This window comes from Gymnoscopelus microlampas (assembly GCF_963454915.1).
Source record: "Gymnoscopelus microlampas genome assembly, chromosome: 4".
Lineage (NCBI taxonomy): Eukaryota > Metazoa > Chordata > Actinopteri > Myctophiformes > Myctophidae > Gymnoscopelus > Gymnoscopelus microlampas.
This window is the reverse complement of record NC_139941.1, coordinates 38703274-38720955: the sequence shown is the minus strand read 5'-3', so window position 1 is coordinate 38720955 and position 17682 is coordinate 38703274. Positions and strand designations below refer to the sequence as shown.

General features: G+C 41.1%; 2 protein-coding genes across 3 annotated transcripts; one reads left to right on the top strand and one right to left on the bottom strand.

Moving 5' to 3' along the window:
- The first annotated feature begins 452 nt into the window (after window positions 1–452).
- Window positions 453–4272, top strand: tbx16 (T-box transcription factor 16). 2 transcript variants are annotated; one of them, XM_084054324.1, is made up of 9 exons: window positions 453–569; window positions 754–910; window positions 1329–1431; window positions 1875–2039; window positions 2349–2495; window positions 2619–2695; window positions 2815–2903; window positions 3012–3219; window positions 3498–4272. In XM_084054324.1, exons 1-9 carry the CDS (start codon window positions 554–556, stop codon window positions 3949–3951), a joined length of 1416 nt encoding a protein of 471 aa, XP_083910450.1. In that variant the 5' UTR covers window positions 453–553; the 3' UTR covers window positions 3952–4272. The 2 variants fall into 2 exon arrangements, with proteins under 2 accessions (XP_083910450.1, XP_083910449.1); XM_084054323.1 differs by having other exon boundaries at window positions 2815–3219.
- Window positions 4273–9073: 4801 nt separating this feature from the next.
- On the bottom strand, window positions 9074–17304 carry klhl22 (kelch-like family member 22). Its single transcript, XM_084054595.1, has 8 exons — window positions 17189–17304; window positions 16363–16708; window positions 16072–16237; window positions 15676–15987; window positions 12555–12964; window positions 12049–12241; window positions 11001–11234; window positions 9074–10919 (listed from the first exon to the last, which is right to left on the bottom strand). The coding sequence occupies exons 2-8, from the start codon at window positions 16584–16586 to the stop codon at window positions 10578–10580; spliced, it is 1881 nt and encodes a 626-aa protein (XP_083910721.1). The 5' UTR covers window positions 16587–16708; window positions 17189–17304; the 3' UTR covers window positions 9074–10577.
- Between the last annotated feature and the right edge of the window lie 378 nt (window positions 17305–17682).

Sequence of the window (17682 nt, the reverse complement as noted above, 5' to 3'; positions counted from 1 at the left end):
AATTGTACTTAGGCTATGTCTGAATTGTACACTTATGTCTGAATTGTATTTTCACAGATTTTGTGCCGGGGCAAGATGCACTCCTCATTGGGGAAGCCTGTCCATATTTGTTTAAAAGTCTCTTAGCAGTTAATAAAGATGCATTTCCTCCGTCCCTCTTCCTGTGGGGACGGTATCAAGGCTCTGTTAAGTCTCTTTGATTTCCAGCACCCTCCAATCAGAGTGGAACATTGACCCATCATTGTGCCACTTCAAAGACACAGAATGGCTGTCTTGACCCCGCCCACTGCAGGGCTCCCCTTAAAAGACAGGGACACCCCATACCACAGATATGTCCTCCTGCAGATCTCTAAAACAACTGATGACTCAACATTGACTTGCTGCCTAACCTATTTCTTAAGCCACTGGATTTTACGCAACATACAAGACATAGGAGGGACTGCGGACCAAAACCAACACTCACTTTGGATATTTCAGGATAACCAGGGCTACAGATTGGCCCTATCTGCATTATTTTTCTTCATTTCTCTCTTGCCGCCATTGAATCGGAAGGATGCAATCCATTAGAGGTGAGCGTTACTATCTGACCATGGAGATTTAATTGTTTAGCCTATTGCTAAGCTTTGTCTAATCAGGACTTCTTTTAGAATCTATTGCACTTATGTCTAATTTTCATTTGATCACGAAATATCTTGATCATCCAGAATATACAGTTTCTAATGCGTGACTATGATCCATCTCCCCCTTTGCTAGACCTGAAGCCCAACTTCAGTATCCCACCTCCATCCTCTGTGGCCCCTGGACCTGATGCTTACCACCAGAGCAGCATCAAGCTCACTCTAGAGGACAGTGACCTTTGGAAGGACTTTCATGAAATAGGAACAGAGATGATCATTACTAAGTCGGGCAGGTAAGATAAAGAAAACACATGCACTGCCAAGCAAAAACCTCTAACGATGATTATTAACATGACATTGAATATTATAGCTGTCACAGTGTGATACTATGATATAACTGTAGACCATAATGTATGAAAGCAATCTAAAAAAGTTGTAGTTATTGTGAGTTTTTTTTATTACATTAACCCTGGCTGGTGTCCCTATTCTGGGCATGTCATAATAGCCGAACATTTGCTGAAAATAGCCGATCTACAAGCTCACAATGCACAGCAGAGATTTGGTGTTGAGGGAAAAAAGGAGGGGGTCAAGTATAGCCTTTTGGAGGACCCCGGCCAATGAAGTATATAGGGTTTAAGTGGTTAAGAAAGTAGTATGTTTGTTTTGACTGCTCTCTTGTATTTATGCATCTGTGCATTTATTGTTTTTCAGGAGGATGTTTCCCCACTGTAAAATCAACCTCAGTGGCCTGATTCCATGTGTCAAGTACATCTTGTTGGTAGACATGGTACCAGAGGATAGCTTCAGATATAAGGTAAGAGTAAGAGCAGTATTTTATTTGTTACATTTAGTCAGAAAGTAATCTAATTTCAACCCTTATCTAAAATATTAATACTAATACACTTTTAGTTTTGTTTTAATTGTAAATGGAACCAAGGAGAAATATTTAATTCACCCCCACACCCATGACATTGGAAATAGAGTTCCCTAGAATGGTTACTACAACTCCATCCCCCTGTTTATCACCCCCTCTCCTGACATTGTACATCAAAGGATGTTATCTCTTCCTGTTTTTCTATCCCCTGCTGGGACCCCACTGTACTATCCCTTTTTCTCTGTGGGTGGTAACCAGCCAGCCATCACTCTGTGCTCTATCTAGCCTGCCCCTAACACTGTGGGAAGGGAAGACGGTGCTCTACCATAATATCACCTTTCGTATGACAGATAATAATGACACTTATCTTGGTCTCCTTATAGTGGAATAAAGAGAAATGGGAGGTGGCAGGAAAAGCGGAGCCCCAGCCTCCCTGCAGGACCTACGTCCACCCAGACTCTCCTGCCCCAGGGTGCCACTGGATGAAGCAGTCTGTCTCCTTCCTCAAGCTGAAGCTCACCAACAATACGTTGGACCAACATGGCCATGTAAGTTGAACTGAGAACCCCAATGAATGTATTTTATGTTATAGAACTAAGTCTGCAGTGCCACTCAAAAATGATAAATCAGAATTGGAAAAATCATCATAGAATGGTTGATAGTAGAGCAATTTATGGTAGCGTTTAAAGAGCTAACCTTTACAAAATATTGAGAAAAAAGAATAACAATAAAGCGGAATACATTATTGCTTATCTTTGTGTGAAGTGTGCATGCCCTATTTCTATTATATACTGACTTATTTTCACTGTACATTTTAGTTGTGCTTCCACTTACGAGTCAGTTCTTTCTCTCACCAGATCATTTTGCACTCCATGCATCGTTACCATCCGCGCTTCCACATTGTTCAAGCAGAAGACCTGTACAGCGTCATGTACAGCATGTTCCAGACCTTCACCTTCCCTGAGACCTCGTTCACAGCGGTCACTGCTTACCAGAACACCAAGGTGCGTGCTTATTTTTTCACTGTGTGCCACTGTGACTCTTGTCACTCATAAACATTACATTTAAGTGAGAACAAGAAGTCTTTGATAACTGTGGATTTTAACCCACTTTTTATCTTCCCATAGATAACGAAATTGAAGGTTGATAACAACCCGTTTGCAAAACGTTTCCGTGATGAAGAGGAAGGCACTAATGGCAAAAGGTAAATGGTGCATTACTTTTGTCTGAAAACAGGTTAATTTATGTTTGCTGACATATTGTACGCACTCATTAAGCAATACATTTTAGTATTTATTTATCAAACGTATTGTTTCTTTGCAGACGTGCAGCCAAAACCACAGTCTGCCCAGAGAAGAGAGCCAAGAAGAATGGCATCATGAAAAGGGAGTCTGATGAGGACAGTCCTACAGGTACACTGCTGGTTTTAAAATGTTCACTCCGTTGGTGTTTGTTTCTGGTTGTGATGATGATGATTACTATGTTTTGGTTTTTATTTTACATTTTTTATTTGATTACAGATTTTTGCCAGTCATCATATGAGGGTTATGAGGGAGAGGAACGAGATGTCCCAAAAAGCAAAGAAGAGGTCAAGGAGGAACGCTACTCCCCATGGGCCCCTGAGAGGGAACAGAGTGTACGCACAGAATCGCCCGCAGGCACTGACCCTAGAGATATGTACAATGCAGAACAGCTTGTACCAGCACCAGCATCTTATCAACCTTACAGGTAATTACTTACACCCCGCACCACCACCACCCTGACCAATGTTGGGAAACAGAAGCACATTTTTTTCATGCTGAAAACCTTAATCCCCCTTTCCCACGGGTTTAAAGCCCATAAATTGGCAAAAATATGATATTCATGTTTCAATCTCAGAGCTAACCGTTCTTGACCCCTGGCTTGCATCTGTATTGTGGTTTGAGCAATAAGCCCCATCAATGGGTCATGAAATTCCTTTTCTTGGTTTGTAATATGATTCTGAACCTTCTCTTTTGAATTTTTAGGAGCCATGAGTATGCAAAACACCCCTCTCCTTCCTCCAGCGTGGGCAGCAGTAATGGAGGTTCAGGACATACAAGCTTTGAGTCTAGAGTCCCTGATGTTGCAACTGTGCCGGATCACCCCGACTCTTCTAAGTCCCGTACTCATGACATCGGACCATCGTCTTGTGGGCCACAGCAACAGCCCCTCCCGGCCCACCACCAGGACTACACTGGGGTACTCAACATGACCATGTCTCAGGCCAGTAAGCAGGGAGTGCTTAGCCACCACATTTACAGCCCTTATGGTGCTGAGCAGGCCCTGGGCCAGTGGGGTGGTCCTGGACCCACCCAATACCCGCCTCCTCCTCACCATTTGCCCACTGATTACGCCACGCAAGCGGTGCACCATGGGTATCACCATAGCAACGTAGCTGAATGGAGCCAGTACCCACTCTTCTCCTATGGTTGTTGGTGAATGTATCCCGCAAAGTGGAGAGTTATACTGACTGAGGGTGACGCTGTAGAGGCTGTTGCACACATCTTTCTGGGGGTGTTGATCCGGGTGCTCACAGCTATGAGAATGCATGCCCAGACATGGCCGGTAGCCAGAGACTTGTGTCAGAGCACCAGTGGAAAAACTGAAAGGTGAAATTGAGTGAGGGGCGACCTATTACCGCCGTGTCAACACACTGGTTGCACGGTTCAATATCACAGCAGAGTCCAGTCTCAAGCACAGACTGCAACCGAAGTGCTGATTAGTTGTTGCTATGAATTGTCTATTTATTTTGTATTTGAATTTAAGTTCCTCCTGTATTATTTTTGTAAATAAGCGTGAAAGACTGAAAAAAGGTGTGCAGTTATTTGATATGTTAAAACTGTGATGTGATCTGTATGAAAATAAAAACCTTGAAGTTATTTTAAGCAATCCTTTGTGTCGATTTAAAAAATATTAATCATATAGCAACATGTTTGAACAAATCTTTTGAAGTGGAATTCTAGTTAACAGATTTTTTTCTTTATATTTTAGCAAATTGACTTTTGCAGACTTTTTTTTATTAAAGGTGTGGAGAAGATGTAGGCCTGTGTGTAGGCCTACAGTAGACCTGTAGTAGGCTCTAGAGTTAATTACCTAAATAAGAATTGCACATTTTCTGTGAATTGGCTCATATGGGACTTTGTTATCAAAGACTGCAATGTAGTAAATTCATAGTCATTAATCCAATCTGAGAAGCTGCTTTCAAAATCCAATTCCAATTCAAAATGTGCAACATGCACTTCACAGAGAGCTCTGGCATATATTCCAACCACATCCATGTGCCTCCAGGCAGCTAACTGAACACGGGTCTGGTGATGGGGGGTCAGCTAATGTAAAAAACAAAAACTAGGGAAACATTTGTTGCTAGTACTAGTAGTGATGTGTTGGTCATGATCGGTCATGATAATGCACAGTGAGGCGGCCATTATTGGCTAGCAACTTGCTATTTATCTGTGCATTATCTCTTAATTAGGCTAAATGTTTACAAACAATAGCCAACCAATATAAATGAACCCATTGTAGCCCCAACATAGCTACAGCAACAGTAACAGGAAGAGTGGGCACCTCAATGTTAAATTGGCAATTTTTTAGAAAATATAAAAAAAAAATTGGGAGATGATCTGAAGTAGGCATAACGCAAAGTAGGCTATAGCCTACATCATGTGTATTCAACAGGGGGTCCGACCGTGACCCATAGGTTACAGAAGCTGTCACTTTCATCATCAACTTCATGTTCAAATGTGTTTACCTGTAGTCTACAGGTAAACACATGATACAGGCTGTAGATCATATGTCACACTAAACCAAAATGGTGCTAAATAGTGCTCAAAGTGGTTCTTTGAATCGTGATTATGTTCTAATAGACTCAGGTTCTGGCCGCTACGCTACCCTCACACCTACGTGGCACCGCCGATCCAACCAATATGTCTGAGTCTCTGCTCAGGAATGTGTCAAAAACAAAAAAAATCTCCATGAATTCAAGGCTTCATGGAGTGTGTAATAGAAAATAAGTCATTTTTGGGTGAACTGTTCTTTTAAGTGTCTTGTTCAGGGACACTTTGCCCATTGCTGAGGCCTGGGATTGAGTCCCGAGTCCCACATTGAATGTGGAAATGACACGGAAGGGAGGTATGCTAGCTATACCTCCGTGGATAAAATGAGACTGACTGGGTAAGTTGGTCATGCACCCCCTTTGATTTTGACAGAATCACTTTCTTGCAACTAAGCAAGTTTTTTTGTTTAATACCTATCTATGGTATACATGTACATTGAGCAGCATTCAAACATGTGGCGATGCCAAAGATCATAAGGAAGAGCAACAGGTCTTAACAAGACTCTTTTGACAATCTCACTAAAGTGATGAACAGGTGACCAAATATACATAATTTATAGGTACAAAGAACACATCCTCTCAGGGGCTCCTTCCTCCACTAAATCTGAGTGCCAATGACATTTGTTTTCATGCATGTTCATAAGTCAAGACAATAGGGCCTTGTGCAATAAAAATGTATGAAAAATGAATGAAGAATGAATGAATTTGGTTATTTCGAACATAAATTAAAACAAATAAAATACAAAACTAGCAAAAGAACACAACCATGTTCGAAAAGGAGTAGGATGAAGCGTAAACTTGCAAACTCCTTACCCCCCCTCACCAATGCAAACTCAATTAATACATCTCATAATTATCACAATTTTATACACAACCCAAACATTTCCACTCCATGTTCTAAGAAAACGAATCAAATCAAAAAGTAACAGTAGTAACAACACAAGTAAATAAAACCAATGCATTTACCAATTTAAACCCTGCAAAATAATTGAGAGTGGCTATCGGATGGGCAGTCTAATAGCCTACAGTGGACACATACAGTATTTGATGCTGTTACATTGCAGTATGTTCACGTAACACATTTGTATTTAGTTTGCATCAATGTGTATTTTTGTCTCAACCAGGCCGGACAGTCGAAGGCCCGGAGACTGTTCTTGCTGGTTTAAGTGTAATAATAAATAATATTAATCATTTTAACCGGAGGGAAAAGTACCAGGAGGGGGGGGGGGGGCATCTAGGATCTAACTAAGGTTGCAGGTGACGATAATACACAAGTTTTGAAAAACAGTACTTCCTGAAGTAAGTAGGCTTAGTGTTTCTTTTTACTTTCCATTAGCTGATGTAATAAAGATGACAGTAGTTGATGTCCCAACCCAACATGCATTAAAAGAGCCAAAGGGCTGTGACTCTGAACAGGGTGTGGGTGGGGGAGCTTCACCTGCTGAGGTTTACCCACTGGCATCATAAAACATGGTACGACTATCATTGTCCTCAATGAGCGTTAAACAGCCTGAAAATGGGGGGCTGTCGGCTTCCTTTCACAGTTGAAAAACAGGGCTGTGCTGGGTGGATATGAACCGCTAATGACCGTTGTAAAGGCTAGGATGGGAGGAGGAGGAGGGGATGTCATCCCCCAGGAACAATTCTGTGGTGATGTGGGCTTTTACTCAGCTCAATTCATTAGTTAGTAGGCCTCTTGAGCCATTAGTGGGGCCGGATGTCTGGTCCCTTTCTCCTTTTTCCCCAGCTGAAGCATGATGCACACAATTTTATTTACACATTTTGATGAGGAAAGGTAATGGAGAGTAGAGCGGCACCTGTATTGATCCTACACAGAACAGTAATCCTGCCTGTGCAACGTGGAACAGTCACGTTAAAGCCTTAAAGGAGGGATGGTCAACATAATCAAGTGGAAATTAAGAGTTTTCTTAGCAATTATTATTGCTAAGATCTCAGAGATCAATTTGAGATAAGAGCACTTTGAAGTGAAATGGTAGATTGGAAACCTTTAAACTAATAATCGAGTTACTATGCAGACATGTTACCGTCTCTATGCAGACGTTATCTCTATCTTCTATTGTTTTGGGTTAAGGAAGATACTTTTTGTCCCCCTGGTTTTCAGTGAATTATCTCACACAACAAAACCTATTTTGGGTTCCAGCTATCAGAGCAATGTTTGTCAAATATTTTTCAATTTACTATAGTGTTAGAGCAACATCCAGATTCAAATTAAAGGTACATTACGACCATGTGTGGGGGACATGGTCACATATTCTAAATGTAAAAACAAACAAATGGTGATTTATAGACCCCTTGCAGTGACATCATCAGGACACAGCTACAGTATGTCTTGCTTAGCTTTTGAAAGACATGGAAACAAGTGTCCTTGTGGTAAACAAATAAACATGGTATCAGTTAACAGAGGAAATAAAGTTCTTCCAAACTACCTTTTTTCTTAGAAAAAAGGTATTCTATTTTTGGCATATGATGAAATAACCAGGCTTAACGGGTTGTTGCGCAATCTTTGTCCATGACTGAACTGAACATGGACCAAAGCTGTACTGAAACACCACTACCGGACTTATTTTTGTGGTATAGTAGTAGAAACGATAATGGAATGTGATTATTATGGTATCTAGGAGAATGGATGTGAAAGCAAACAATCTTAGGATAGGGTAATTGGAGAAAGGGTTATGATAGTTACTCCCACCGTGGGATGGGGGATACACTGGAAGATACACTTGGAAGAACAGCTCTCCATCTCAAACTAACAGAGCCACATAATTCTGATGATCCCTCACAAACTTTTAGACTACAGTTAATGTCAAGTTCATACATTTCTCATTCTCCACCATTCTAATGACGTTTGTAGGGACAACCTCGTTTATGCTCAATGTTATGTCACCCTTCACAGCAGGAGAAACAGCAAGAATAGGGCGCAGCACTTAGCAATGTAAACCCCCACTCCCACTGAGTTTAAACTGCTCAGCACTACACCAATGGGCAATTTAAGGGTTTTAATTGCTCTGATAATGGACAAGCAAAGAGCAACAGATCGACCTGCACTGAGATGACGGTAAAGGCCTCTGGCAAGGCTAAGTGCATGGCATATGTCTTAATTATCCCCCAGTTGGTGATAGTTTTAGGATGAATAGACTGCTATTAACAAACACATAAACATAAAGATTGTTACAGGTTGATGTCCAGTGGAAGTGTGAGCAGACTGCAGCCAGACATCATGATGGGGGCTGGCACAGCAGTGTGAAATAGAGAGGGGGTGCACTGACTTAGGGCTGGTGGGGGGTAACAGATGTAGATGAAACAGCCTCAGAGAGGAAAGCAGCAGTCAAGCTTCATAAAGTCAATGGACTATAGGGCCAAATGGAGAGGAACTGGTAGAGACTGGGCGGGATAAAGGGCAAAACACAACAACCATCACCGCCTGCTCACTCCCGCTTAGTGGCTTTCATTTCAGTTCAATTGAGATAAACAAAGATCAATGGGAATATTCTCTTTCAACTACACTGTAAAATGCTCAGAGTTAAATTAACAATGAGCATTTTACTGTGTACACTTCTGAAAATGAACTGCATAAACCTAAGGGAGACAGGTATAGACCAGGAGGGGGGAAACCTCCAAAGCCTATACTCTGAAATTCAATTAAAAAAAAAGTCCAAAGCCTATACTCTGAATGAAAGTCAATTAAAAAAAAACATCACATGTGCAAACTGCAGTGTATTAATTTTATTAATTTCCGAGCTCTACCCATGAATCAATTTCATTACTTGCATATTTTGACCCAAGTGTGGCACTGAATTCCATTATAATGTATCCTTTTTATTATATGAAATTTTTACATTGAATCATTATTGCCCGGTCCTTTCTGTGACAGATAAAGAATGCATAGTAGTGGTATGGATGTCATAAGCTTCATTATTATTATTGGTTTGTAGTAAGCAATAGAATGAGGCAACATTCTCAACTCATACACATTTTCTATGCCATTTGTGTATTCTTTGGATTATGGATTTGAACAACGTGAATGTTCAGTGAAAGATAGATGATACTGACCATACTGTTCAGGCCATCTGCTGATATTAAGTACATTTTGTGAAAACATTTTTTTTTACTTTGGTAGAACCTTGGGTTTTATAGCTACCTAAACATGTTCAGTCCAGTACTGGGAGGGGCCAGGTAGCCCAAAGTTCTACTTGTAGCACCTGTGTATGCTTCCTTATACAGTTGCTTAAAATAATATTTTTACATTTTTATTTGACTATAAATATTCATATTCGAGGCACAATACCCTATAGGCCCATCACCATCAAAACAAAATATTATGCACAACGTAAGATTGTATATTGTGACTCAGAAAACAAGGCACAAACATTTATCATTAATGATTACTCTGAGGCGAGTTATTTTTGTACTGCCCACATAGTTTGGCTAGACAAACATAAAAAAAAAACTGGTAAAAACAGATTATCCTTCAAACTCAAAATTGAACAATTCAATTAGCTTGTTAAGGACATTACAAAATGACACAGCTACCATTAAATAGTCTAAGGGTGCGGTCACACCGAACTTTGATTCTGCCTATGTGGCGGACTCTGCCAATGCTTTTCAATGGGAATGGAGCGGTTTGTTGCCATTGGCGGATTAACAACAAACCGCTCAGTTCCCATTGAAAAGCATTGGCAGAATCCACCGCATAGGCAGAATCCAAGTTCGGTGTGACCACACCATAAAGCCTGATTAATGCTTTGGCGTAAATGTTTTGTGTGACATGTTTGACAAAGATTATGTATTTTCAACTGGAAAAAGAAAAAGACTAAGATCTAAATCTAGAGGAAAGTAGCATTGATGAGCTAAGTGTATTTAAGAAAACCCTGTTAATTGCATAGCCTACTGTATATTGCTGCTTTTGTTGACAAAATTGAGGGGGGTTACCTATGAACATTTATTCATGTGAGCTAGGCAAGGATTGGTGGACAGATTAAATATCTTATATATTATACTTTAGCAATAACAACAACCAAAAAAAGTCAAAAGGCCCAGATTAACAATTTGGTTCAGAGGCACTCATCAAAATGTTCAACATGCAGGGACGCAACACCTCTCCATAACCACTGGGGAAAAAAAGCTGAGGAACAAAGTGCTTGACAGACAGTCTTGAGCCCCCATCAACACTGCTGCTTCTGGCCAGTATCAGTACCCTACAAGAAGACTCAAATCAGTCATCACTGGAGTCCTCTGTGTTGTCCATCTCCACGTCTTCCCAGGGGGCCTTGTTGCGCTGCTCCCAGGTTTTGGCCTGAGTGATAACAGCCGAGGGGAGGAGCAGCTCACAGGCTGCCAAACCAGAGATGCGGCCCTCAAATGGCATCCCATCCGTCCAGTCGTCTGTCTCAGTGTTGTATATGTGAACATACCTCATCCTTCTGCCTTTGTCATGGGAGCGCCCTCCCAGTATGTAGATGAAATTGTTCAACACAGCCATGCCTGGTTCACCATGTCCAGCTGGGAGAGGGCTCACCAGAGACCAAGAGTTAGCTGCTGGGTTGAAGCACGCCACCTGAAAAGTTGGAAAACGTATTACTCTCCATTATATCTGTAGTGCCGTACAATCAACCACCAGGGAATGGAGATGCTCTACCTTAAGGACATCACGGCGGTAGCCACGCTGATCATTGCTTCCGCCAATAACATAGGCACGTCCATTAGCAGAAGCCATGCCATGCCATGCCCGCTCCACGGGCCCCTCTGCACATCCTCCCCACTCATTGGCAGCTGGGTCAAAACAGTATGTCTCTTTCAGGTATGTCCCACCTCTGCGTCCACAGGTGACATATATTTTGCCATTCACCACTGCTGCAGCATGGGCATACACCTAGAAGGAAGGCTGGACTATTATTGAAGGAGGTTCACATTTAAAAAACAATCTCGCTAGCAAACTGCAATAGAAAATGTGTTATTTTACAGAAATTTATTTGCAGAATGAGGATGATTGAAGCAATTTCTGGGTTATAGTGATATCATTTGTAAAAAGAAATCTGCCCCTACCACCCGTTTACCCCTAGACAGTGCCATTTGTCTCTTTGATTCATTATTGGTGATCATCACTTTATGATAAAGTGGGTTGATCTTCTCTCTCAGAGGTGACATAGACAGATTGGTATCAGTTTATCTTCTAGGCCATAGAATGAAAATTACCACCATAATGATGCTAAATTGGAATTACAGTTCTTATCCGACCCGCTCAAATGATAAGGTCCCACCACAAGTACAGTCTGAACTTGAACTTATTTTTTGTTTTGATGCTCCAGCTTCCTGGAATGAACTTCAACTTGCTAAAAATTAATACCCCAATATCCCATGAACAATTTAAAAACTTGATCACAAATCTCACCTACCTCAGCATGTGGCTGATTTTAATCTAGTATCTTTTTCTGTTTTTGTCCTATTTATTTCCTGATATGTATTGTATGCGTTTTAATTGTTTGTAATCTTGACGGCTTTGTGAAAGCAAGTGAACCCTCAATGTTTTTTTTCCTCGAGAAATAAATAGTTTTCAATGTCAACTCTACAGCAATGCCTATTAAGGCATGTATTTCTTTTTGTGGGGGTATGTTCAACACTAAGAGTTCTAGCACCATCAGGTGGACTGTAAGAGTATTTTCTTTTTGCAATTTCTGTTCTCATACCTCTCTCTTGAGGGCAGCAACATATTCCCAGGTGTTGGTTTGTGGATTATAGCACTCCACTGCATCCAGTTCATTGCTGTAGTCCCGCCCGCCGATGGCATAGATATGTTCGCCCACCACACAAACACAGTGGTCGGCATGCTGCTGCTGCAGAGGCTTAATCATGCACCAGGTGTTGTGACGAGGGTCATACCTGGGAATAGAGAAAGGATCTCAAAGCAATCAAGTAGAAATATGACTACATAGCCAGGTTAGTCAGTAATTCAATAAGCAGATTAGGGGGTGCAAATTAGAGTTCGAAATCGAATCAAGTGCAAGAAGGAGTGAAAGAGAAACAAAAACAAATGAATATTTTGACTCATCTTTAGTCAAATAAAAACTGACATGTTTACTCAATCTCAAAATAATATTTTAAAGTGTTATCTTTCCAGAATACAGACTACAAAACAATTACAATCAAACTGTTCTTTTGACTCAGCTGAGTGTCATTAATTGGTTGTTCCCACCTCCAGCAGCGGGTTTCAGCACGAAATCCACTTGTGTTCTTGTCCCCTCCGATCAGGTAGACAAAGTTGTTTAGCACGGCGATACCCTGGTTTGACATGCGCGGAGCCTGATTTGCAGTGAGCGTGCGCCACTTCTCCCAACTTGGGTGGTACACCTGGAACAAATCTTCTGTGTCCGAGAGGGATCTGGAGTTGAACATCCCACCAAAACCCACAATGCAGCGAAGGCTGGAGCGGGGCTGGGTGAGAGGAACTTGCAGAACAGGCTGCCTGATTTCCTGCTCATGGTAGCGCAGCGCAGCTGCAACCGAGTCCCTCAGCGGGCACTCCTTCAGCCGGCCGTACAGCCTTAGCAACACCTGTTTCTCCATTAGGCAGAAACGCACAGCTTCAAGCATCTTCAGATTGTCCTGTGAGACAGAAAATAACATTGAATATGGATATGGTCAGAGTAAAATGCTCATGGATAAAGCAGTCTCTGATAAAGTTACATCGTTACACGGTCTGTAGTTATATAGTTGTTGTTCTTATTGTTATTATCATCATACATTTAGCTATATCTGCGCAATGACGCTCGTGCTCTGCCTAGCTCTTGTCATCTAGTCTCTCACATGCTTGTGTGTTTGTGTGTTGTGTGAGTTTGTGTGTGAGAGAGAATGAGGGACGCATGTGTGGGTGTTGTGTTGTGCATATGTGTGCGTAAGGTATCAAGAAGACTCACCTCAAAACCAACTCACCTCAGAGGTAGGAATACTCACCCCGGAAGACTCACCTCAGAGGTAGGAATACTCACCCCCAAGATTTTCGGGGGGTAGGAACACTCACCCCATGACCTGAGAAAACTCACCTCGGAAGACTCACCTCAGAGGTAGGAATACTCACCCCAATGTTTAAAAAAAGGTAGGTCTACCGGCTTGTGAGCTTTCCATTTTCACAGAATGCTTTCATAATGTGAGCTTTCCATTTTCACAGAATGCTTTCATAATGATGTTTAATCCATATCTGGATTAATCCATATCTGGATTAAATTCTTTCTTTGAAGGTATAGAATTAATAAAGTGCTTTAAATAGTGCTTTAAATACAAGGTAGATTTCATCAGAAAAGGTAAAAAGGTAGATCTACCGGCTTGTGAGCTTTCCATTTTCACAGAATGCTTTCATAATGTGAGCTTTCCATTTTCACAGAATGAATGAAAGGTAGATTTCATCAGAAAAGTGAACAAGGAATGCAAATAGCAAATAGCATGGTCATTTGCTATGTGTCTCCAGCTCCACACCTTGCCCCATCCACCTATTAGATATCAAACAATGAATCATTAAGTGGAATGGGATATTAGTGTTAAGTGGTCAACCCCCCTCCTCCCCTTCACTCCTGTGCCCCCATCAAACAAACAAACAAACAAACAAAGGTAGGAACCCAGAGAAATGAACATTCCAATGTCAATGTATGTTGTTAAATTACATTTAGCTAATTAAAGTGCTTTAAATACAAGGTAGATTTCATCAGAAAAGTGAACATTCCAATGTGTATAATGCAAACAAATACTTACTTAACAAAGAAAAATGAAGAAAAACTCCAGTGAAGGTAAAACACAGGTATAATGTTTTGTTTTCTGTGTGAACACATTTGTGAGAAAAGCTTTTGGTAAGCATTATTGAACTTTAGTTACTTTAGTTACTATTAGATATACATTTCACTATTGTAAGCATTATTCAACTTAAGTTATTATTAGATATACATTTCACTATAGTAAGCATTATTGAACTTTAGTTACTATTAGATATGCATTTCACTATTGTAAAACATGCATTAAACACTTTTCCCTATTTTTACCTAGGATATTTAGTTACCTACTACTTTGCTGGTATAAATGATAACAGCATAGAACATTGCATTGCACACATGCATTGTTTGAGAACTTTAGTTTTTAGAAATATTACTTTTGGTACATTTTGATGCCTTACTCTTTGTGTGTGTGTGTGTGTGTGTGTGTGTGTGTGTGTGTGTGTGTGTGTGTGTGTGTGTGTGTGTGTGTGTGTGTGTGTGTATTTTAAACACAAATATATCATTGAACAACATAATTTGGTAATTCTATACCTTCAAAGACAGAATTTAATCCAGTATGGATTAAACGTGTCTCATTAAAGGAAAGGTTAAACCCACCCACAAAACAAAAACTCACTGTACATTACACCATTGAGTTTTTCTGGGTGAGTTTTCCTACCCCCGGGGTGAGTGTTCCTACCCCCGGGGTGAGTGTTCCGAGGTGAGTTTTCTCAGGTCCTGAGGTGAGTTTACCCACCCCCCGGGGTGACTGTTCCTACCCCCGAGGTGAGTATTCCTTTTTCAGTTGAGGTGAGTTTGTCTTGAGGTGAGTCTTCTTGTATTCGTGCGTAACACCATGTCAATTCATGAGTTCATTGTTTGTCAATTGCATTGATGTACATATACTGTTATGAATATTTGTCCAAAAGCCAAAAACAAACTGAAACTGAATTCTTTGTACAGCTGACATCTGTTATTGTGCAAATGGCTAAACTTTGATTTGATGTAGAGCTTGAGAAGCCAAAATGTGTGGGTGGCTACCACAAACTGCATTTCATGCTCTACTTCAGAGTATGCTGGACCCAGCTCAGTGGCCCTGTGGTTAGAGTATCCGCCCTGAGATTTTGGAGGTCGGGGTTCAATACCCCAACAGGTCATACCAAAGACTATAAAAAGGTGAACCAATGTCTCCCTATGTGGCATTCAGCACCAGGGGTTGGATTGGGGGTAAGTCTCTGTGACATTCTCGCGTCATGTCCAAGCGTACTTATACATCAAGCCGCCTCACACAACAGAAATGTAGATAGGCTCCTGAGTCCTGACCTATGGGCCACATGGCTCGGGAACCATTGGCTTAAGTAAGTGGCTACTGACTGACTGACTTATATTATATTATTATATATATATTATTATATTATATACTATATATTATATTTTGATTCATCAATAGAATGTAGCTATTTTCTGCTTTTGTTATCACTTTAAATTAATCTATATTGCAAATCATTTGATCTATGGGTAATGTTCAGTGGGAGTTTCAACCCCTGCACTGTAAAGAACACACTTATGACCCACCTGCAAGCACACCTGGTCCGTCTCCACCTGCTCAGGACTATAATGGTAGTGCAGCGCTGCCTCATACACCTCGTTCTCAGAGTCCACATCAAGTTCGTCGCTGCACAGCACTCTGAAGACTTTATCTGGGGGGAGCTGACGGTAAACCTCGGTTCGAGAAAAAGCCTGGATGTTTTTGAGGATGTAGGTGTGCAGCTTGGACTGCAGTTGTTGCAGCCCGTACATGTCAGCCAATCTATCAACCTCTAATATATTGCCGTCATCCAGCCAGGAGAAGAGGAAGTCGCAGCAGAAGCCGATAACATCTTCAATCTACAAAAACAAACAGAGCTTGGTTAGTTGTGTGACAAAGACAAGTTAACTAAATAGGTAAGAAAGGGGCAGAGAGAAGCCTACCTGTACCAGAGTGGCTGCGACAAGGACTTCCTGTACATTATCTATATCCAAGTCAATCTCTGACGTGTAGATGAAATCAAGAAGTTTTGTCATAGCCACGTAAGTCACACCATGTACTGGGATCTCTGTCAGCTGTGTCTCCCGGAGCCCTCCAGCAAACATCCCCCTAATGAAGACACATTGATTGAGCTGGTAAATGGTGGCTTTTAAGAAATAACTCCATTGGAGTTTCCTTTACGATTAACAGTACGAGTAGTCAGGCGAAGATGGCAGGACTACTGTAACTATTACCTAAAGTAATCGCAGGAGGCTGCCAGAAGGATGCGGTGGGCTTGGATGGGGCGAGCCTCCACCAACAGCACCACATCAAAAAGGATGCTGTTTTCCCTCAGGGCAAGCAGGCCGCCCAGTAAGCTCTGGGAGTGGCCAGAACTTCTGTAGGTTTGGCGGCCGCAGTGGCCCGATGATGAATCAGCATGTCCTCCTATTGGACTCAGCTCACCATCCTCAGCCATGGCAGGATTCTTGTGGCTTGGCTACATCACTTATTGTACCTACCTTACTTTACTTATACCGACGCCATCTTTGCACAACTTCACCATAGTAGTTAACTTAAAGGAATGAACGTTGTTGGTATCTAAAGAAAGACATATAGGAAGTGGAGAAGACACAAGTAGAAAGTGGAGAGATTAAACTGGAGTCATGATGTTTCAAACAATTAGCTTGAGTATAATACATTTTATCTATATTGCACTTTACATTCGAAACAAATCTCAAAGTGCTACAGTACAGAATAAAACATTTCCATAAAAACAACATAATTATCTAAAAAAGGAAGTCTAAAAAAAACATGGTGTGTGCCTGTTTTCCCGGAAGTTCTATATTTCACATTGTCTGCAGCTGTTTCTGACGTACAGAATTACGTCCCTGAAGTTAACAATGGTTTATTATCTTGTGACCAACATTGGGACATAGAGAGAATAGAGATACTAGCTATAACTCGTCAAATAGTGGTAAGTAAACATTAGCTGGCAAGCTAGGTGCGAGCACGGATTAAAACCAAACAACTTGTTAGAATGAGACAGAAATTGTACTAAAGTAAAATGTCAAGTCTTACATTACATGTAAATGTCCAAGCTTTCAATGTTATTTAAAATGCCACCGCGCCCATTGCAGGTTTAGGCGTAGCTGCAGCAGGCTGGACACAATCAAAACAGGACTGTTTACTTTCGGTGGTAGCACCCCATAGCTCGTAGGGGCGCTCGCGCTATTGGCTAATGGCTAGTTGGTTGTTAGGCAACCACCAATTTGCATTACTGGTGTGAACAAAGAGCGTCGTGCGAAGTTCTAAACATTTAATGGAGTGAACGTCATGGATTCTGTTTCTGACTCGTGGGACCACCAGGACCTACATCCAGTGGTGGAAAGTAACTATGTACATCTACTCAAGTACTCTTAAGTACACTTTTGAGGATTTGTTTTACTTTATGGAGTATTTCCAAATTTTCAATATTTTTTTACTTCTACTCCACTACATCTCAGAGGCAAATATTGTACTTTTACTCCACTACAATTATTTGAAAACTTTAGTAACTAGTTACTTGTAGATTT

Excerpts from the sequence above, each read along its gene's own strand:
- klhl22 (XM_084054595.1), bottom strand. The coding sequence starts at position 16,586 with ATGGCTGAGGATGGTGAGCTGAGTCCAATAGGAGGACATGCTGATTCA. Across the intron at positions 16,238-16,362 it reads GCCTCCTGCGATTACTTTAG|GGGGATGTTTGCTGGAGGGC; the intron begins GTAATAGTTACA and ends TGTCTTCATTAG. Across the intron at positions 15,988-16,071 it reads TCGCAGCCACTCTGGTACAG|ATTGAAGATGTTATCGGCTT; the intron begins GTAGGCTTCTCT and ends TTGTTTTTGTAG.
- tbx16 (XM_084054323.1), top strand. Across the intron at positions 2,040-2,348 it reads CGTTGGACCAACATGGCCAT|ATCATTTTGCACTCCATGCA; the intron begins GTAAGTTGAACT and ends TTCTCTCACCAG. Across the intron at positions 2,696-2,814 it reads GAAGGCACTAATGGCAAAAG|ACGTGCAGCCAAAACCACAG; the intron begins GTAAATGGTGCA and ends GTTTCTTTGCAG.